We start from the raw sequence: 23,256 nt of genomic DNA on the forward strand, positions 1-23,256 counted from the left end.
TATAGCTCCCATATATAGTTTCGCCCGATTTTTGGTAAATGGTGCACCAAAGCCCTATATATACCTCCATTGCACGAAATTCCGTACGCTATGGAAATTTGGATTTATAAGTAAATGAAGAACTCAAAATGTGGCCGAACATGTGACCAGTTTCGTTGAAATCGGTTTAGATTTCGATATTTTGCTTTAAATTTATTTACATAATTTTGTCCCATTGTAAGAAGCAACTCCATATCTGACCAAAATTTAATATAGGTTGCAGAATAACATGTTTAATTTCATGTTAATGGTCCTTCAAAAATGCGACGTCTGTTAGGATCCCATCTGTTGAATATACCCAAAGTGGTGAAGGGTATCATATAGTCGGCCCCGTCCGACTTTACTTCTTTCCTTACTGGTTTTCAATAGGGTTCATCCTAAGGCCGAATAAATAAATGAGCTGGGACAAATTTTATCCTATTAGGATCATACATGCGACCTGTACAGACAGACATGCATAAACCGACTCAGAAAGTGATTATATGCATATACTCAAAAGGAACCGTGTGTCTATCTCGTTTCCTTTAGGCTGTTCCACAGTGTAATGAAGGGTAAAAATATTAGGTTTGGAATTGAGCTAATCGGTCCTCAATTACGCATAATCCTTCATATTATAAAAACGCCAAATATTTGGTAAATCCTACACAATGTTGTCAATATTGCCCCAGTTTAGGTATGCCTCATATAACTTTGCCCTCTAAATTGCAGTGTTTTGAGGATTTCATACGCATGTTTCACCCTACCATGCGTTAATAATAAGGTCCATATTTTGGGGTTCTGAGTTTTTAGGAAACCCCACATTTAAATTGCTGTAATTTGGTCTACATTATGGTTTGCAATAATCCACTTTTTGGTATGTTCCCTATATTTTCATTTCAAGTATCTGTCAGTATTCCTATGGTGGAGGGTATCCATATTATGGGGGATAAAGTGTGGTATTCTAAGACAATTTAGACGGTTTAGCCAACCTTTTTTTTTTTTTTGAAAGCTTTAGCTGCTTTCTCCAAACGAAGATAATGTAGTTTGGCTTTCTGGGCTCTTGCAAATAAACTTCGGAGACAATGTTCGACATCGATAGATGTTTCGATATTCGACATTTTATTGGAATTACTTAAACAAATCTCTGCAGGAAATCTTATCCCTGGTTTCCATTCTGGACATCTGTATGTTTAAGAAATATTGAATGCACATGTTGGATGGTAAAAAAGGCTAGCTAGCTAACTCCGAGTTCTTCACGATTTAACTAATGGTCGAGGGTATACAATTTGACTTATATAGTTACAAACCTCATATATCAATCCGTACTAAACCTATCTATATCATTATGGCTTAAAAGGCGATACAAAATATATATAGAACAAACTATATTCTATCGAGATTTATCGATGTTGATATATCGTGTTCTCACTGGCGCCGACAATAATTACTCCCCCATTAGGTCACTTTGCATTTCAACATGAATTTCAAATAAAATCTCAAATTACCCAGTGTGTGAACTAAATACAAACAAATACAAATTTTCAATGATGACGATTTTAGCTGGATGTTCCCGATGATGTGTATTCTCGCAGTATTTGAATGAGCGACCGGCCATCCTACAGACTGACATACTTACCAGCTGATATAAAAGATCATCTCTCCGACGAATTTCAACGTTCATAGTGATCACAAAAAAAGCTGCATTTCGTATTTGTTGTGGTTAGTGTGTGGATAAATTTCTCGATTGGTGGTGATATGTAGCTGTGGCGGCTACCGCATTCGGAATCTCTCACTCAACGGTTGGGGGCCTATCAAAGGTTTTGTGATTTGTTTAGCTAACAGATCGTTTAGTTGTTCGTCAAAGCTTCGACTAATTAGAACGCTGCATATTTACGCTCTGCTTTCGATGCATTTGAATATTAACAGCGACAACAACAATAAAAACAAATCAACAAATCCAGGCCCCCACCCTCTCAGCCATAATATTCAATAACATACATATTGAATGTTTAATGGGCCCAGTGTGTGTGTGTGTGTTCGTTTGAGTGTGTGTGACCGCTTTTTGAATGAAAAAATTAATATTAATTAAAAACTGCGAATGAAGACGAAAAAACAACAACAACAAATGACCAACAAATAAAAAGATTAATTAAAATTAGTGCTAAATTTATTAACAAAAAAAAAACAAAACAAAAAATCCGGAAATAACGAGGCGTAGAAATCTCCACCGCGTTCAAGTGAAAAACACAAATCTCATTACCGTGATCCGTTTCTTTATTATTTGAACGCGTTCTTAAAATAACAACAATAAATAAATCATACTTTGTTGTCGTATGTCAGCCAGTCAGTCGGTCAGTCTGAATGTGCGTTCTTAATAAAATATTTTCAATGTCAAGTTCATAGAAATTTTGTTTTTACTTGTCTGAGTGTGTGTCTGTGCAAAATATAAAAAGCCCGCCCAGTGGGGCAAAGTAAATATCACAACGCAAAGATAATACAAAACACACACACACTTAAATTACAAAGATATTTACATTTGCCGGCAAACTCTAGATCTGCCCCGTCATTATGGTCTACGAGACGTCATATGAAAGCGGGCGCCAGCCTTTTGTTCCCGACACTCAACGCGGCAATTGGCTGCATCCTAATGATTTTATTTATGCCGGCCTAAGTTTGGCATTTCGTGTTGATATCTTCTCCATGTCTTGGTATTTGTCAATGGAATCGGGAGGTAAGTTTGTGATATTTCCGAACAAGCAAATGTGTGTGTAGAATATAGTTTTACGATATAATTTCGAGGTGAGAGGTAATTAAATTAAAGCTGCTTGACAAAAAAAAAAAAAAAACATTAAATAAATTTAAAAAATTCCAAAAGTGAAAACGCCATCAAGAAAATGTTGAAACTTTGAAATAAGTTAATCACGGCATAAAGAATTGGGCAGTATGGCCACATAAAAAAATAATATTTTGCAAAACCGGATTCAAAAATATGTTTTTTTTTTATCTCAAAACCCTCATACAAATACTTAGAAAACTGGATTGATGTTCCAAGATATTATTCGACATAACGAGATTTATTTATAATTGACATTTCGGACGAGTCCAACAATTATTAATAATCACGAACTTATACTGAATTGACTAAAATATATAGATACAGAATTTCCTGAACAGGGATCGATAGAAAAAATGAAAACTAAAAAGAAGTCAGTCGGTGTTGACAACATATATTTACCCTCAGGCTATGCCATATGTAGCATTTAAACCTGTTCGAATTTGTTTATGTTATTTTGATTTTCATACGGAATCGCGGTCAAGTATCTACGTGGATTAAATTTTTATGTCAAAGAGTTGATGTGGTGAGGTATGTAGAGAGATACAAGGTGAAGTGCCTCTATGAAACCTATATTCGGATTTAATGCAGGCTTGGCAAAATATTACGATATGCAGTTAATGAATCAAATAGGATTCTCTTGGTACAAATTTTAGTTTATTCAAAGTTTGGTTAAAATCGGATATTCCGTTGGAAGGATATTTATACCCTTCACCACACTGTGGTACAGGGTATTATGTCTTTGTGCATATGTTTGTAACAGCAAAAGGAAACGAGATAGACACATGGTTCCTTTTGAGAATATGCATAGAATCACTTTTTAAGTCCATTTATGTATGTCCGTCCGTCCGTCTGTCTGTTCCTCTGTCTGTCTGTGCATGTTAAATTGTAAACAAAGTACAGGTCGCATTTATTATCCGAATTGGATAATAAATGCGACCTGTACTTTGAAATTTGGCACACGTTACTTATTTGGCCCAAGGACGAACCCTATTGAATTTGGGAAAAATCGGTTCAGATTTAGATATAGCTCCCATATATATTTTCGTCCGATTTAAGGTAAATGGTGCACCAAAGTTACTAAATATCTTTCGATTTGCACGAAATTTGGTACAGCGTACTGAATTAAGCCTAGAATAATGTGTGCTGAGTTTCATAAAAATCGGTGCAGATTTATATATAGCTCCCATATATATTTTCGTCCGATTTAAGGTAAATGGTGCACCAATGTCCCGAAATATCTTTCGATTTGCACGAAATTTGGCACAGCGTACTGAACATAGTCTAGAATGATGTGTGTTAAGTTTCGTGAAAATAGGTCCATGTTTAGGCATAGCTCCCATATAAGGGTACCCACAAAGTTTCAATATTTTGGGGGTCTTGAGTGCGTTTTTCAACCGAATTCGCTTAAATTTGGTAAAATGGATTCTTTTTCGATACCAAATTTCTTTACAAAAAAGTATAAATATAGGTCCACTTTTTCTGGTAGCCCCCATATAACGGTACCTCCCGATTTTCAGTTTTTTGGGGTGGGTTCTGACCGGATTTTTTCACCGAATTGGCTGTAATTTAGTACTTTGAGTTCTTATTGTGTAGCAAATCTATCCTCTAAAAATTACAAATATAGGTCCATTTTTTCGGGTAGCCCCCATATAAGGGTACCCCCCAATTTTCGGTATTTTGGGGTTCTTGAGCCCGTTTTTCAACCGAATTCGCTGAAATTTGGTACTTTGAGTTCTTATTGTGTAGCAAATCTCTTCACTAAAAATTATAAATATAGGTCCATTTTTTCGGATAGCCCCAATTTAAGGGTACCCCCAAATTTCAGTATTTTGGGGTTCTTGAGGTACCCCCAAAAGGGTACCCCCAAATTTCAGTATTTTGGGGTTCTTGAGCACGGTTTTCAACCGAATTCGCTGTAATTTGGTATTTGGTAGTCGTATATGGTAACAAATTTCCCTACCAAAAATTATTAGTATTCACCCCCTTTTAGGGGTACCTTCACCCTTCACCACATTGTGGTACAGGGTATTATGTCTTTGTGCATATGTTTGAAACAGACAAAAGGAAACGGGATTGACACAAGTTTCGAAGAAATCGGCTTAGATTTCGATATAGCTTTTATAAATATTTTCATCCGCTTTGAATTAAATGGTGCACCAAACTCCTCATGTTTATCAGATATCTATCCAAATAATCAACGGGTATCCCACTGATATATGCTTTAAATTGATTTACATAATTTTGTCCCATTGTACGAAGCAACTCTATATCTGACCAAATGAAATATTTAGTACAGGTTGCAGAAAGATATGTTTATGGGTCCAATTTAATTTTACTGATCCTTAAAAATGCGACGTCTGTTAAGATTCATCTGTTGAATATACCCAAAGTGGTGAAGGGATCATATAGTCGGCCCCGTCCGACTTTACTACTTTCCTTACTGGTATAATAATTATTCTTTGTGTGTACCCTTATTAGCCATAGGGCTGAGGACCCAAAATATGGGTGATAGGTACAAAACTGTATCTGTATTTGTATAACCAAATCTGTGGCAAGTAACTTCCACATATATTTTCGTCAGGTTTTTAGTAAATGGTGCAGTTCACCTTCATGTTTGTCAAATTAACACGAAAATTGACACTGAGTACAAAATTAGCGTAGACATAGCCAAATAATTAACGGATGTCCGATTGATATTTGCTTTTAATCGATTTGCATAGTTTTGTTCCATTGTAACAAACGACTCTATATCAGTCCAAATGAACAATTTTGTATAGATTGCGGAATGACCTGTTTATGGATTGACCTAAATCGGTTCACATCTAGATAAAGATCGCATATTTTAGTTCATCCAGATTTATTATATTATTTGAGTATTTGTTTTTTTAATATATTCTGTCGAATTGTTTCGTGGCAAACTTTAACAACACAATCTTCCTCGAAGTCCCTTTTGTCGAACCGTTTAGGAGGAAATGACCGTAAATAGAAATATCTCCGATTTTTTCAGAAAAATGCACATATCTCGAATTTGAAAAAATATAGGATATATCAGAATTATTTACTATATTTTTATATCCGTGTAATATAGCCAAAGAAGTCAAATTTTCTTTACAGGTTTGATACACTAAAATAAATGTTCCATTCTGTAAAGAAATATTCGAATTGAAATGTATATACGGGTATGTATCATTTCACCTTAATAGGTGATACCCGAGTAAATATGTATTAGACAGCATCTATATATGTACAATTTCATATTTAAATATAATAATAATTGTAATCTTTATTCGTTTCGATTATGGGTTTGTGGTTATCAACAAGCAGTACTTATTCTCATTTTTGCAATAGGTGCGATATGCCTACATAAATACCTATACCAAAGGCCACCACAATGATTATTATTTTGTTACTGTTTTTTTATTATATTTTTAATTTGAATTTCAAAGAAATATAACAAAAAAATTGAATTTTTAAATATTGAAGATCATTCAATCGTCACATTATACAAACAGTTTTGTACTCTCGTTCATTAAATAACACTATGCAACACAAAAAATAATTATCGGGAAATTCAAAAAAATTATGATAGGGGGGCTAAAAATAGAAGACACATGTATCGGCTTTTAGAAAGTTTACGTCGGGAGGAAACCTAAAAAGGCGTGGCGTATATCAATCTAGGTCGAATTCAGTACTCTGTGCAGAATTTTGTCTCAATCGGATCAATATTGGGAGTTTGGTGCACCATTTAAAACAATCGTACAAAACTATATATGTGAGCTTTATCTATAAATGGGGTTCACGCGTATAATTGATTATAATCATAGATAATTATCCAACATTTAAAATTGGGGGGGTGGTCGTGGTTCGTATGACATCATTCGTAAATTATTATGGTACCTCCTCCGCTCAGGAGTCCAGGACTTAGAATGGCGTTTAAAGGTTCTGAAATGAGGTCGTCTATATTATCATGGAAAGGCACTTCTGTTCTGTGTCGATTTTTCTTACTTACCTACACGAACTTGTTTTGCGCCATTATAACAATGTTAAAATTTTGGTTGAGCTTGATGTTCGTATCAACATTTATTTGTTATGTTGAATTTGGCATTTATATCGAAATAATTTGGAAAATACATATGCGAATTTTATAACCCCAATGTAGTGTCTGAAATACAGAAACAATGGAATGCAAAACTAGCCGCAATCGATTGAGTGAAGGGACCGTGGTTGTAAATAATAGAAACAGTAAACAAGAGTCCGGATGCAAAACTAACAACAACCAAGTGGGGGGAGAATCAAATGAATGGAGGTGGCTTTTTTCTTGTGAGAAATACATTTGTTTTTGTCAAAACAGAGAGAGAGAGAGGGGAAATATGAACGCAAATAGTGGTAAAGTCGAGCGAAGTATATTTTTATACCCTTCACCACACTGTGATACAGGGTATTATGGCTTTGTGCATATGTATATAACAGGCAAAAGGAAACGAGATAGACCCATGGTTCCTTTTGAGAATATGCATAAAATCACTTTCTGAATCGATTTATGCATGTCCGTCCGTCTGTCCGTTTGTTGGTGTTAAATTGTAAACAAATTACAGGTCGCATTTATGATCCGAATTGGATAAAATTTGGCACAGCTCATTTATTTGGCCCAAGGACGAAACCAATTGAAATTGGGAAATTGGGAAATTAAATTTAGCACAGGATACTATGTAGAATATACCCAAAGTGGAGAAGAGTATCATATAGTCGACCCAGTCCGACTTTACTACTTTCTTACTGGTTTTATATATTTATGAAATGTTTACATGAGGTACAAGCGAGGTACATGTACAATATGGAAAAAATAAACAATATTAATCTCGTTTCCTTTTGCATGTTACAAACATATGCACAAATACCTAATATCATGTGCCATAGAGTAGTGAAGGGTAAAAATATAAGGTTTTTGCAAAGTAATCTCATTCAGTTTTTGTGGATTGTAATATTTCATGAATAGATCAAGTCTAACGATGGCGCCTGCTGGCCCATTCCTTCTAGATTCTCACTTAAATATTTTCATCATTTTGATAAATACAACTGTCTGACGTAAAAATATGGAAATTACGAATTGATAACAAATTTGTACCCATTATGATCATTACTGCATTCTTTGCAATATATCACATTTTTTATACCCTTCACCACACTGGGGTAAAGGGTATTATGTCTTTGTGCATATGTTTGTAACAGACACAAGGAGACGAGATAGACACATGGTTCCTTTTGAGAATATGCATAGAATCACCTTCTGAGCCGATTTACGCATGTCCGCCCGTCAGTCTGTCCATGTTAAATTGTAAACAAAGTGCAGGTCGCATTTATGATCCGATTTGGATGAATTTTGGCACAAGTCACTTATTTGGCCCATGGACGAACCCTATTGAAATTGGAGAAAATCGGTTCAGATTTAGATATAGCTCCCATATATTTTCGTCCGATTTTAGGTAAATGGTGCACCAAAGTCCCTGAAAATCATTAGAATTGCACGAATTTTGGCATAGCGTACTAAATTAAGTCGACAATGATGTGTCCTAAATTTCGGGAAAATCGGTTCAGATTTAGATATAGCTCCCATATACAGTTTCGCCCGATTTTAGGTAAATGGTGCACCAAAGTCCCTGAAAATGATTAGATTTGCACCAATTTTGGCATAGCCTACTGAATAAAGTCTAGAATAAGGTGTGTTAAGTTTCGTTAAAATCGGTTCAGATTTAGATATAGCTCCGATATATATTTTCGTCCGATTTTAAGTAAATGGTGCACCAAAGTCCCTGCAAATCCTTTGATTTGCACGAATTGATAGCGTACTGAATTAAGTCTAGAATGATGTGTGTTAAGTTTCGTGAAAATCGGTTCCGATTTAGATATAGCTGCCATATATAGTTTCGTCCGATTTTAAGTAAATGGTGCACCAAAGTCCCTGCAAATCCTTTGATATGCACGAATTTTGGTATAGCGTACTGAATTAAGTCTAGAATGATGTGTATTAAGTTTCGTGAAAATCGGTTCAGATTTATGTAAATGCTGCACCGATGCCCCCTATATCTATCGATTTTGGTATAGCGTACTGAATTGCGTCTAGTATGATGTGTGCAAAGTTTCGTGAAAATCGGATCAGATTAACAAACACCTCCCTAATATATTTTCGTCCGATTTTAAGTAAATGGTGCACTAAAGATCCCTAGCCAATTGGCACAACGTAATAAAGTTAATATAAATTAATCTCTGGCAAGTTTCTTTGAAATCGGTTCAGATATAGATATAGCATAGCTTCCATATATAATTTCGACTTATTCATGTTTATTGTACACCATATAAACAATGGGTTTTTGACTGAGATTAAATTTTAAACAGTGCAGCATACCGAATAGCGTGTGTCAAGTTTGCTTTAAATAGATTTACAAAATTTAGCATAGGTTTGCAGAATGACATGTGTAGGGATTGATTTTAGTCGGTTTAGATATTGATAAAGATCACATATTTAACTTCGTTCAATTTCATGTCAATGTTCCTTCGAAAAGGCGACGTCTTTTAGGATACATATGTAGAATATACCCGAAGTGGTGAAGGGTATCATATAGTCGGCCCAGTCCAACTTTACTTAATTCCTTACTGGTTTATATTTGTATCATATTTGGTCAATGATGATTTCTTCTTCATTACAGTGGTTTCATTTCTACCGGTTTATCTCATAAGTTTGGCCGTCTACATAATACCCTTTATTGTGATACAATCGTTTATGGGTCAATTTTCCAGCAGTGGATTTATATCGGCATTTCGTCTATCGCCGTTATTTAAAGGTAATATTTAGTACTGATTTAATAACCTTTACCAAAAAATTTAAACGTTAAAAAATTAATAATAAAAACTCACAGGAATTGGCTATGTGACGCTGGCTATGAATATATGTGTGCTCACCTACTACAGTATATTTGCCATGGTACCATTGCTCTACTTCTTTGCATCACTGAATCCCACATTGCCATGGAGTTGCGAAGGATTTAAAAAATGGGCCCAAAACTTAACCGATGAACAAGAAATCAATGTAAGTTGTAAAAGGGATTTCAATTCATTCAATTTGAATAAACAATAACATTTTGAATTTTTATCTTTCAGTTATGTAATATGAAATTTGGTAACCTTACCGAATCCAATGAAGGCAGTGGTTCGGGAGATAGCAGCAATGAAACATCAATGTCATATAATGATAATTATATTAATCATCATATACCATCGGTTTTATATTTTCAGTAAGTTATAATGTAAATTTTGTTGTTGTTGGTATTCCTGTCCTTTTTATAGTATACACCTTTTATAGTCCGTCTGTCACATTTGGCTAACAAAGTGCAGGTCGCATTTATGTCCCGAATGAAACGAAACCCCTATTGAAATTTCGGAAAATCGGTTTACATGTAGATATAGCTCTTCCGATTTTATGCAAATTGTGCACCAAATTCCTAACCTGTGTCCGATTGCTACGAAATTTTGCACAGCGTACCAAACTGACGTAAAGTTCTATTGAAATCGGTGAAGTTTTAGATATACCTTCCATATATACTTTCATATGATTTCATGAGAATTTGTAGATTTGTGTTAAGTTTGTTTCGATGACAATGGTCCTCCATAGTTGCTACTTCTATTGTACACATACAACAAAAATCATTGAATATGGCTTTTATTAAGCTTGATTTAAATCGGTACTAAAGATTACAACAACAACAAATATTTAAGATTGCCTCTTGTGTACACTCTATGTGGTGTAGGCTATCATATAGTCAGTCCTGTCCGATTTTGGTCATGTCCTTACTATTTTTTCTTTCTTTTGTTTTAGTTCCCTTTTCCATGATATAAATATGTTCCACTATGATGATGTGGAGTTTTCTATGTCCTGGCAATTGATTCTTTGTGCATTGTTGGTGTGGGTCATAGTTGCAGTTATAGTCTATAAATTCTTCAAAACAGAAACGGTAAGTAAGGATAACATATATTTTATCAATAAAAAAAAAACAATATTAGATATCTAATAGACCACTGGAAATATATAATTAATTTCAATTTAATTTCCTAAAAGAACATGCTTCGTAGAAAAAATATTCTCAGAAAAATTCGTGCCCATATAGCCCTTGAAAATAAATATTTCTTTTTTAAACAGCATCTCAAGAGCCCACTAAAAATATTATTTATAAAACTTACGACCTTACGACCTCTTAAAAAATCGAAATATTCTTTAAAAATTACGCCTCCGTAGCCATTAAAAATTAAAATATTGTTTAAATAATCCACGCCTCCATAGTCATTGAATATCAAAATATTATTTAAAAAATCCGCGACCCTATGGTCCTCGAAAATATAATTATTATTTAAAATGCCTACGCCTGTTTATAATAAATATCAATAGGTCATCCGTTGGGCTATGTCTGTACTTCAGGAAACGAAAAAAGAGTCGTCTTTTGTCTGCAGGCATTTTTAGTTCGAAGATGGGCTATATGGGTCCATGTTTATGCATAGCCCTTATATAAGGGTACCGCCCAATTTTCGATATTTTGGGTTTCTTTAGCGTGTTTTTCTACCGAATTCGCTGATATTTGGTACATTGGGTTATTTTTGGGTACCAAATGTCTCCACAATAAATTAAAAATATCGGTCAACTTTTTCTGGTAGCCCCCATATAACAGTACCCCCCAATTTACGGTATTTTGGGGGTTTTAAGCGCGTTTTTTGCTGAAACATGGTACAATGGTTTATTATTGGGTAAATCGACTTCAAACAAATATCAATAGGTCATCCTTTGGGCTATGTCTGTACTTCTAAAAAACGCAACTACGTAATTTGATGCTCAATTTTGTACTTTGTGCAAAATTTGATGTCAATCTGACTAACATGAGGAGTTTGATGCCCAATTTACTTAAAATCGGGCGAAAATATTTATGGAAGCTTTATCCAAATATGAACCGATTTCAACGACATATTGGTGAGTCAATTACTAAAATCAATCTATAATATAAGGGGGCTATATCTAAATCTAGACCGATTTTTACCAAACATGGCAGTTATCACTCTAGGCTCAATTCAGTACGTTATGCCAATTTTCGTGCAAATCGAGGGATATATAGCTACTTTGGTGCACCATTTACATGCAATCGGACGAAACTATAAATGGGAGCTATATCTAAATCTGGACCGATTTTCTCGAAAGTTGGCTGACATCACTCTAGGCTCACTTCAGTGCGTTATGCCAAATTTCGTGCAAATCGAAGGATATATAGGGACATTGGTGCACAATTTACAAGAAATCGGACGAGACTATATATGGGAGCTGTATCTAAATCTGGACCGATTTTCAAGAAACTTGGCAGACATCATTCTAGACTCAATTCAGTACTTTATGCCAAATTCCATGCAAATCGAATGATATATAGGGACTTTGGTGCACCATTTACATGAAATCGGACGAAACTATATATGGAAGCTATATCTAAATCTGGACCGATTTTCACGAAACTTAGCACACATCATCCTGGACCCAATTCAGTACCCTATGCCAAATTTGGTACAAATCAAAAGATATATAGGGACTTTTGTACATCATTTACATAAAATCGGACGAAACTATATATGGGGGCTATATCTAAACCTGAACTGATTTTTACCAAACTTAACACACATTATTGTGGACCTAATTCGGTACCCTATGCCAAATTTCGTGCAAATCGACAGAAATTTAGGGTCTTTGGTGCACCATTTTCCTTAAATCGGTCGAAAATATATATGGGAGCTATATCTAAATCTGAACCGATTTTTTCCAATTTCAATATGGTTCGTCCTTGGGCCAAACAAGTGAGATGTGCCAAATTTCATCCAAATCGGATTATAAATGCGACCTGTACTTTGTTTAATTTAACACCAACAGACGGACAGATGGACATGAGTAAATCGACTCAGAAAGTGGTTCTATGCATATTCTCAAAAGGAACTATGGGTCTATCTCGTTTCCTTTGACCTGTTACAGACATATGCACCCTGTACCACAGTGTGGTGAAGGGTATAAAACATCCCCGATTCTATGGTCTTTGAAAAAAAAAATATTCTACTCCTTCATGGTCCTTGAAAAACACATTTTATCATAACATAAAATACACGTCTCTATTGTCCTTGACAAAAATATTTCATAAAAAATCCACGCCTCTATGGTTCTCAAAAAAATATTTTAGGAAAATCCAAGCCTTTATGGTCACTGAAAAAATATTAAAGAATATTTTTTCCAGTGACCAAAATCCAGAACTCTATGGTCCTTTAGAACCTCTATGGTTCTTAAAAGGAACTCTTTAAAAAATGCACCCGTCTATTGTCCTTGAAATAATATTTTATAAAAAAATCCTCTCCCCTAAAATTCACGCCGCAATGGTCTTTGAAATAAATATTCATTGAAAAAAAAAATCCTCTCCCCTAAAATTCACGCCGCAATGGTCTTTGAAATAAATATTCATTGAAAAAAAAAATCCTAAAAAAAGTTACCCCTGATCCTCATAAAAATATTATCTCAAAAAATACACGCCTGAAATGTCCTTAAAAATACTTTCAAAAAATCCTCGCCTCTATGGTTCTTAAAGAAATTTAATTAAAATATCTACGACTGAAGAGTTCGTAAAGAAATTTAATTAAAATATCAACGACTGAAGAGTCCTTGAAAAAATATTCTTTAAAAAATCTAAGCCTCATTATTCCTCGAATAAATATTTTTTAAGAATACTCGACTAAATATTCCTCCAAAAAAATATTTTATTAATAATCGACGCTTATATTTGCAATGTACCCTTCAAAAACTCAGGTTTCCATTTCTAAAATGCCTTTTCAATCATTCCCAAAAATCCATTTATATATCTACTAGAACTATAAAAATCTTCCCTTTTATTACATATGTCCCTTAAATAATGTTCCTTAATAATGTTTTTTTTTTTTTTTTTTTTGAAAATAAAAATTAGAAAAAGTCCTATTGTTTCTTTAAAATTTTATTAAAAATATCCATATTTAATGTCGTTGATTCTAGAAAAATTATTTATTTAATCTATTGGCCAATTGATCCTTGAGACTTGAACCACAGCTAAGATGATATGATATCCTTTTATATGTCGATGTTATTTTTCAGTTCGGTGTCATAATTCGTTACTGTGTTTGGACTTTGCTCGGTCTTCTGCTATTCCTTTTGATACGCTTCAGTTTCTTACCTGGCGCAGAGAAAGTTTATCGTCATCTCTTTATACCAACATGGCGAGATGTTGAAGTCGGCATTGCTGCCATACCCATTTACGGTATATCTGCATTTGGCCCCGGCTGGGGTCTATTTATAACCCTCTCCAGTTATAATAAATTCAAAACGAATATTGTAAAATATAGCTGGATAATTGGTTTGGGACAATTTTTTCTAATGTTGGGCATAGATATGTTGCAGAATTTTACAGAAGTCTATTTGAGAGGTAAGGAGGAACAATTTAAATTTTTAATATTTATTTGATACAAGTGCAATTTTTATTTTAGTAAAAACGGACAACAATTATTACTCTGAGGTGGAGAATATTTGGACGCTGTATTTGTCAAGCGGCAGTGTAATGGCAGATATGCCCTGGCCCAACTTTTGGTCTATGCTGTTGTATTTCATGTTATTCCTGAGTGCATTGTTATTAATTGTAGGTATCTCATGGGCAAGTACCCTTGCCCTAACTTTGTGAAACTAATTTCATAAGAAAACTAAAATTGTTTCTCAAATTTCGTTTACAGCTCATTCAATTTAATTCAATTTTAACCACAATATTTGATGAATTTGTAAAACTGCGTGAAAAGAAGTTGGAAGTTGCAATGGGTCTAGTTGGCCTAATGACAGCTGTTTCCCTCTACTTTACGTCGAATGTAAGTCTATCAAACATCTTATAAATCAAATAAGTAATATTTCATTTAAATTGCAGCACGGTATTACCTACTTCACGGCCCTGGCAGTTGATACTTATACCACCCATACAGCAATTAATTTGCTATTAATTTTAGTCGTACTCTGGATATATGGTCGCGTTCGTTTCCAACGTGATTTTGAATTTATGACAAATCATCGTTTCTCCACCTGGAATATTAATATTTTGAGATTTGTAGCACCCTTGGGTATGCTGGTGGCATTGGTAAGTAATATAATATATTTAAAACATCCACATATAGTCCATTTAAAAATTCACGCCTCCACAGTCCTTGCAAATAATATTATTTACAAATCCACGCCTCCATAGTCCTTGCAAAAAATATTATTTACAAATCCACGCCTCCATAGTCCTTGCAAAAAATATTATTTACAAATCCACGCCTCCATAGTCCTTGCAAAAAATATTATTTACAAATCCACGCCTCCATAGTCCTTGCAAAAAATATTATTTACAAATCCACGCCTCCATAGTCCTTGCAAAAAATATTATTTACAAATCCACGCCTCCATAGTCCATTTGAAAATCCACGCCTCCATAGTCCTTGCAAAAAATATTATTTACAAATCCACACCTCCATAGCCCTTGCAAAAAATATTATTTACAAATCCACGCCTCCATAGTCCTTGCAAAAAATATTATTTACAAATCCACGCCTCCATAGTCCTTGCAAAAAATATTATTTACAAATCCACGCCTCCATAGTCCTTGCAAAAAATATTATTTAAAAAAAGCCTTCATAGTCCTTGCAAAAAATTTCTTTAAAAATCCAAGCATCTATAGTCCAAAAATATTCTTTAAAAAATCCACGCCTCCATAGTCCTTGCAAACAAATATTTGTTTTTTAAATCCACGACAGTTCCATAGACCTTGCAAGCTTCCATAGACCTTCCAAAAAATATTATTTAAAAAATCCTCGTCTCCGTAGTCCTTGAAAAATATTATTTAAAAAATCACGAATCCGTAGTCCTTGAAAAAATATAATTTATAAATCCACGCCTCCTTAGTCCCTAAAAAAATATTCATTGAAATTCCACGGTTAAATTCGCCTTAAAAACTAACCCGAAAAAAATACACGGCTAAATTTTCCTTTAAAATATTATACGCCCTATTAGTCCTTTAAAACTATTATTTGAGAAATCATGTCTGATGAATCCTTAAATGATTTTATTTAAAATATCCACTTCTAAATAGTTCTTGAAAAAAATCTTTAAACAAATCCACGACTCCTTTTTTATTTATTTTTTATACCCTCCACCATTTTTCCGTTTGTAACGCATCGAAATAATCATTTCCGACACTATAAAGTATATATATTCTTGATCAGCGTAAAATTCTAAGGAGATTTAAGCATGTCCGTCTGTTGTAATCACTCTAGCGTCTAAACGAATTAAGATAGAGCCCCAAAATTTGGCATAGAGTCGTCTTTTTTGCAGGCAGGTCAAGTTCGAAGATGGGCTATATCGGTCCACGTTTAGGCATAGCTCCCATATAAGGGTACCCCCAATTTTCGGTATTTTGAGGTTCTTGAGCGCGTTTTTAACCGAATTCGCTGAAATTTGGTACTTTGAGTTCTTATTGGGCAGCAAATCTCCCCACAAAAAATTATAAATATAGGTCCATTTTATCGGACAGCCCCCATATAAGGGTACCCCCCAATTTTCAGTATTTTACGAGTTTTGGTCGCATTTTTTTACCGAATTGGCTGTAATTTGGTACTTTGAGTTGTTATTGGGTACCAAATCTCCCTACTACAAATTATAAGCATAGGTCAATTTTTTCTGGTACCCCCCATATAACGGTACCCCTCAATTTTCGGTATTTTGGGGTTCTTGAGCGCGTTTTCAACCGAATTCGCTGAAATTTGCTACATTGGGTTCCTATTAGGTACTAAATGTCTCCGGAAAAATATTAATATAGGTCAACCCTTTCCGGTAGTCCCCATATAACGGTACCTCCTAATTTTCAGTATTTTGGGGGTTTTGATCGTATTTTCCGCCGAATTAGTTGTTATTTAGTATTTTGTATTCATAACAGGTACCAAATCTCCCCAAAAAAAATTATGAATATAGGTCAATTTTTTCGGATAGCCCCCATATAAGGATACCCCCTATTTTAGGTACTTTGGGGTTCTTGAGCTCGTTTTTTAACCGAATTTGCTGCACTTTGGTATTTTGTAGTCGTATATGTTAACAAATCTCCCTACCAAAAATTATTAATATTCGCCCTCTTTTTGGGGTAGTCCCCATATAACCCCCTTTTTATACCCTCCACCATAGTATGGAGGGTATATTAGTTTTGTTTTTCCGTTTGTAACGCATCGAAATAATCATTTCCGACCCTGTAAAGTATATATATTCTTGATCAGTGTAAAATTCTATGACGATTTAAGCATGTCCGTCTGTTGTAATCACTCTAGCGTCTAAACGAACTGAGATAGAGCCCCAAAATTTTGCATAGAGTCGTCTTTTGTCTGCAGGCAGGTCAAGTTCGAAGATGGGCTATATCGGTCCACGTTTAGGCATAACTCCCATATAAGGATACCCCCAATTTTCGGTATTTTGAGATTCTTAAGCGTGTTTTTCAACCGAATTCGCTGAAATTTGGTACTTTGAGTTCTTATTGGGTACCAAATAAACCTACTAAAAATTATAAATATAGGTCAATTTTTCTGGTACCCCCCATATAACGGTACCCCTCAATTTCCGGTATTTTGGGGTTCTTGAGCGCGTTTTCAACCGAATTCGCTGAAATTGGCTATATTGGGTTCCTATTGGGTACTAAATTGTTCCACAAAAAATTATGAATATAGGTCCACTTTTTCTGGTAGTCCCCATATAACGGTACCTCCTAATTTTCAGTATCTTGGGGGTTTTGATCGTATTTTTCCGCCGAATTAGCTGTAATTTAGTATTTTGAGTTCTCAATAGGTACCAAATCTACCCACACAAAATTATGAATATAGATCCATTTTTTCGGATAGCCCCCATATAAGGATACCCCCAATTTTCGGTATTTTGGGGTTCTTGAGTGCGTTTATCAACCGAATTTGCTGCAATTTGGTATTTTGTAGTCGTATATGGTAACCAATCTCAAAATTATTAATATTCGCCCCCTTTATGGGGTAGTCCCCATATAACCCCCTTTTTATACCCTTCACCACACTGTGGTACAGGGTATTATGTCTTTGTGCATATGTTTGTAACAGGCAAAAGGAAACGAGATAGACCCATGGTTCATTTTGAGAATATGCATAGAATCACTTTTTAAGTCGATTTAGGCATGTCCGTCCGTCCATCTGTCTGTTCATGTATTTTTGTGAGCAAAGTACAGGTCGCATTTATGATCCGAATTGGATGAAATTTGGCTCATTTGTTTTGCCCAAGGACGAACCCTATTGAAATTGGGAAAAATCGGTTCAGATTTAGATATAGCTCCCATATATATTTTCGTCCGATTTAATGTAAATGGTGTACCAAAGTCCCTATATATCTTTCGATTTGGACGAAATTTGGTATAACGTACTGAATTGGCCCTAGAGTGATGTCTGCCAAATTTTGTGAAAATCGGTCATGATTTAGATATAGCTCCCATATATAGTTTCGTCCGATTTCATGTGAATGGTGCACCAAAGTCCCTATATCTTTCGATATGCACGAAATTTGGTATAACATACTGAATTGGGCCTAGAATGATGTCTAGTATGTTTCGTGAAAATCGGTCCAGATTTAGATATAGCTCCCATATACAGTTTCGTCCGATTTCATGTAAATTGTGCACCAAATTCTATATATATCTTTCGATTTGCACGAAATTTGGCATAACGTACTGAATTGGGCCTAAAGTGATGTCTGCCAAATTTCGTGAAAATCGGTCAAGATGTAGATATAGCTCCCATATATAGTTTCGTCCGATTTCATGTAAATGGTGCACCAAAGTCCCTATATATCTTTCGATTTTCACGAAATTTGGTATAACGTACTGAATTGGGCCTAGAATGATGTCTGGTATGTTTCGTGAAAATCGGTCATGATTTAGATATAGCTCCCATATATAGTTTCGTCCGATTTCATGTAAATTGTGCACCATAGTCTCTATATATCTTTCGATATGCACGAAATTTGGTATAACATACTGAATTGGGCCTAGAATGATGTCTGCCAAGTTTCGTGAAAATCGGTCCAGATTTAGATATAGCTCCCATGTATAGTTTCGTCCGATTTCATGTAAATGGTGCACTAAAGTCCCTAAATATCTTTCGATTTGCACGAAATTTGGCATAACGTACTGAATTAGGCCTAGAGCGATCTCTGCCAAATTTCGTGAAAATCGGTCCAGATTTAGATTTAGCTCCCATTTTGTCCGATTTAGTGTAAATGGTGTACCAAAGTCCCTATATATCTTTCGATTTGCACGAAATTTGGCATAACGTACTGAATTGGGCCTAGAGTGATGTCTTGCAAATTTCGTGAAAATCGGTCAAGATTTAGATGTAGCTCCCATATGTAGTTTCGTCCGATTTCATGTAAATTGTGCACCAAAATCCCTATATATCATTCGATTTGCACGACGTACTGAATTGAGCCTAGAGTGATGTCTGCCAAGTTTCGAGAAAATCGGTATCGAAATTTGGCATAACGTACTGAATTGGGCCTAAAGTGATGTCTGCCAAATTTCGTGAAAATCGGTCAAGATTTAGATATAGCTCCCATATATAGTTTCGTCCGATTTCATGTAAATGGTGCACCAAAGTCCCTATATATCTTTCGATTTTCACGAAATTTGGTATAACGAACTGAATTGGGCCTAGAATGATGTCTGGTATGTTTCGTGAAAATCGGTCATGATTTAGATATAGCTCCCATATATAGTTTCGTCCGATTTCATGTAAATTGTGCACCAAAATTCCTATATATCATTCGATTTGCACGACGTACTGAATTGAGCCTAGAGTGATGTCTGCCAAGTTTCGAGAAAATCGGTATAGATTTAGATATAGCTCCCATATATAGTTTCGTCCGATTTCATGTAAATGGTGCACCAAAGTCCCTATATATCTTTCGATTTTCACGAAATTTGGCATAACGTACTGAATTGGGCCTAAAGTGATGTCTGCCAAATTTCGTGAAAATCGGTCAAGATTTAGATATAGCTCCCATATATAGTTTCGTCCGATTTCATGTAAATGGTGCACCATAGTCTCTATATATCTTTCGATATGCACGAAATTTGGTATAACATACTGAATTGGGCCTAGATTGATGTCTGCCAAGTTTCGTGAAAATCGGTCCAGATTTAGATATAGCTCCCATATATAGTTTCGTCCGATTTCATGTAAATGGTGCACTAAAGTCCCTAAATATCTTTCGATTTGCACGAAATTTGGCATAACGTACTGAATTAGGCCTAGAGTGATGTCTGCCAAATTTCGTGAAAATCGGTCCAGATTTAGATTTAGCTCCCATTTTGTCCGATTTAGTGTAAATGGTGTACCAAAGTCCCTATATATCTTTCGATTTGCACGAAATTTGTCATAACGTACTGAATTGGGCCTAGAGTGATGTCTGGCAAATTTCGTGAAAATCGGTCAAGATTTAGATGTAGCTCCCATATATAGTTTCGTCCGATTTCATGTAAATTGTGCACCAAAATTCCTATATATCATTCGATTTGCACGACGTACTGAATTGAGCCTAGAGTGATGTCTGCCAAGTTTCGAGAAAATCGGTATAGATTTAGATATAGCTCCCATATATAGTTTCGTCCGATTTCATGTAAATGGTGCAAAGTCCCTATATATCTTTCGATTTTCACGAAATTTGGTATAACGTACTGAATTGAGCCTAGAATGATGTCTGGTATGTTTTGTGAAAATCGGTGCAGATTTAGATATAGCTCCCATATATAGTTTCGTCCGATTTACTGTAAATGGTACACCAAAGTCCCATATATCTTTAGATTTGCACGAAATGTGGCATAACATACTGAATTGAGCCTAGAGTGATGTCTGCCATGTTTAGAGAAAATCGGTCCAGATTTAGATATAGCTCCCATATATAGTTTCGACCGATTTCATGTAAATGGTACACCAAATTCCCTATATATCTTTCGATTTGCACGAAATTTGGCATAACGTATTGAATTCAGCGTAAAGTGTTGTCTGTCATGTTTCGTGAAAATCGACCCAGTTTAGATATTGTTCCCATAGCCTAGAATGATGTCTGATTCTTGAAAATCGGTCCAGATTTAGATATAGCTCCCTTATATTATACATTGATTTTAAGTAATTGACGCACCAAGGATCCAATATATGGCTGATAGGAACAAAACATACTGAAATTAGTATATCATAACCTGTGACAAGTTTCGTTGAAATCAGTTCATATTTGGATATAACTTCCATAAATATTTTCGCCCGATTTTAAGTAAATTGGACATTAAACTCTTCATGTTAGTCAGATTGACATTGATCATAGAATTACGTAGTTGCGTTTTCTAGAAGTACAGACATTGCCCAACGGTTGACCTATTGATATTTGTTTGAAGTCGATTGATCTAAGTCGATTCACATTTAGATAAATATCACATATTTTATTTTATTCATTTTCATGTTAATAGTCCTGTGATACCCTTCACCATAGTGGTGAAGGGTATCATATAGTCGGCCCCGTCCGACTTTACTACTTTCCTTACTGGTTTATATTAAAATAGTTGTCTGATTTGTTACGAGATTTGAGTTTGGTTCTAAGAGTCTGTTGTAATCATTTCACCTGCGGAGGATAGCGAGATAAAAAACTAGAACATAATGTTCGATAATGAACTATAGCCGCATTTAGACCTAGCCCCTGTGTGGAGGTACCAGAAGAAGTGGACCGATATTCCCCATCTTCGAATTTGAACTAAATTTGGAAGAAATAATAAGATGGGCAACGTTTGGATAAAATCTAAATTTTTTGCAAAGGATTTGGTCCAAAGAAACATGGGGTCTAGAACCAATATTTCGATGAGGCTCATTTTCGCGGTGTTAAATTGTATACACCCTCATTAGCCATAAGGCTGCGGGTATAATTATCAATTAAAAATTTCTGAAATTTGTATTATTGTTTACATTATGGTTTACATAATCCGTTTTTAGAAATGTATAGGTCCACTTTTGGACATGTTCCCTATATTTTCATTTCTAGTACCTGTCCGCATATCTATGGTGGAGGGTATCCAAAGTTCGGCCCGGCCGAACTTAACGCTTTTTCACTTGTTTATATTAAAATAGATATCTAATTTGTTCCGCGTTTTTAGTTTGGTTGTGAGACTCTGTTGTAATCATTTCTCCTGCGGAGGATAACTAGATAAAAATTATAACGATAATGAACTATAGCCGCAATTAGACCTAGCCCCTGTGTGGAGGTTCCAGTAGGAGTAGACCGATATTCCCCATCTTTGAATTTGAACTAAGTTTGGAAGATGCGGTAAGATAGGCAAAGTTTGGATGAAATCTAAAATTTTCTGAAACGGATTTTGTCCAAAGAAATATGGGGTCTACAAACAATATTTCGATGAGGCACATTTTCACCGTGTTAAATTGTATACACCCTCATTAGCCATAAGGCTGAGGGTATAATTATCCATTAAACATTGCTGAGATTTGTATTATGGTTTACATAATCCCTTTTTAGAAATGTCGGTATAGGCCCACTTTTTGGTATGTTCCTTATATTTTCATTTCAAGTACCTGTCAGTATATCTATGGTGGAGGGTATCCAAAGTTCGGCCCGGCCGAACTTACCGCTTTTTCACTTGTTTTAATTTTTTTTCAATCAATAATTTTATTTTTTTTTTCAGTTACTCGGCATAATTGTGGCCTTCTATGAGCACATGCTGTCCAATGTCTTCATAGCAATTTTGGGTTTCATATTTATGTTCCTCCCCTGGCTATTTATACCCGGCTATGCGGCCCACTCAATGCTGCAAAGTTTGGGATCATTTAAGACACGTTTTCAACGTTGTTGCCGCCCAACCGATTGGTATCCCACCCAGGCCGAAGATCGACAACGTTATGAGGAAGCAATGGGCAATATGGAAATTACCCATCAATTAAACGAAGTAACCGATGAGGTGCTATAATTTTGAAATGCATGTACTTGAAATCGAGAGAATGTACAAAAATCATTTCAAAACCAAGACATAAATGTGATAGCCGCCGCAACCATTGAATCGAATAAATTCAAATGTAAATATGCTTCTTTTCGTTTTAGATAAATAGAAAACCAAATATGAGATTGTTTTTTAATAAATAAATTAAAATAATATATACTTGAGAATAAGTTATTCAAATATATTTCTTAAAATGTCTTCTTCTTGAGATTATATTTTCTAAAAAATGGGTTTTAATATTTTTGTACA

The 23,256-nt window shown here is 35.0% G+C and overlaps 1 protein-coding gene across 1 annotated transcript; it reads left to right on the forward strand.

The window, feature by feature from the left end:
• Positions 1-2,568: 2,568 nt before the first annotated feature.
• On the forward strand, positions 2,569-22,977 carry LOC133338392 (sodium- and chloride-dependent neutral and basic amino acid transporter B(0+)-like). Its single transcript, XM_061546566.1, has 10 exons — positions 2,569-2,749; positions 9,559-9,693; positions 9,769-9,938; positions 10,010-10,143; positions 10,725-10,860; positions 14,040-14,367; positions 14,429-14,577; positions 14,669-14,797; positions 14,854-15,060; positions 22,696-22,977. Exons 1-10 carry the CDS (start codon positions 2,587-2,589, stop codon positions 22,975-22,977), a joined length of 1,833 nt encoding a protein of 610 aa, XP_061402550.1. The 5' UTR covers positions 2,569-2,586.
• Positions 22,978-23,256: the final 279 nt, after the last annotated feature.

Source organism: Musca vetustissima, unplaced genomic scaffold (assembly GCF_032173495.1).
Source record: "Musca vetustissima isolate MV318-11 ecotype Yass unplaced genomic scaffold, APGP_CSIRO_Mvet_v1 utg24387, whole genome shotgun sequence".
Classification (NCBI taxonomy): Eukaryota; Metazoa; Arthropoda; class Insecta; order Diptera; family Muscidae; genus Musca; species Musca vetustissima.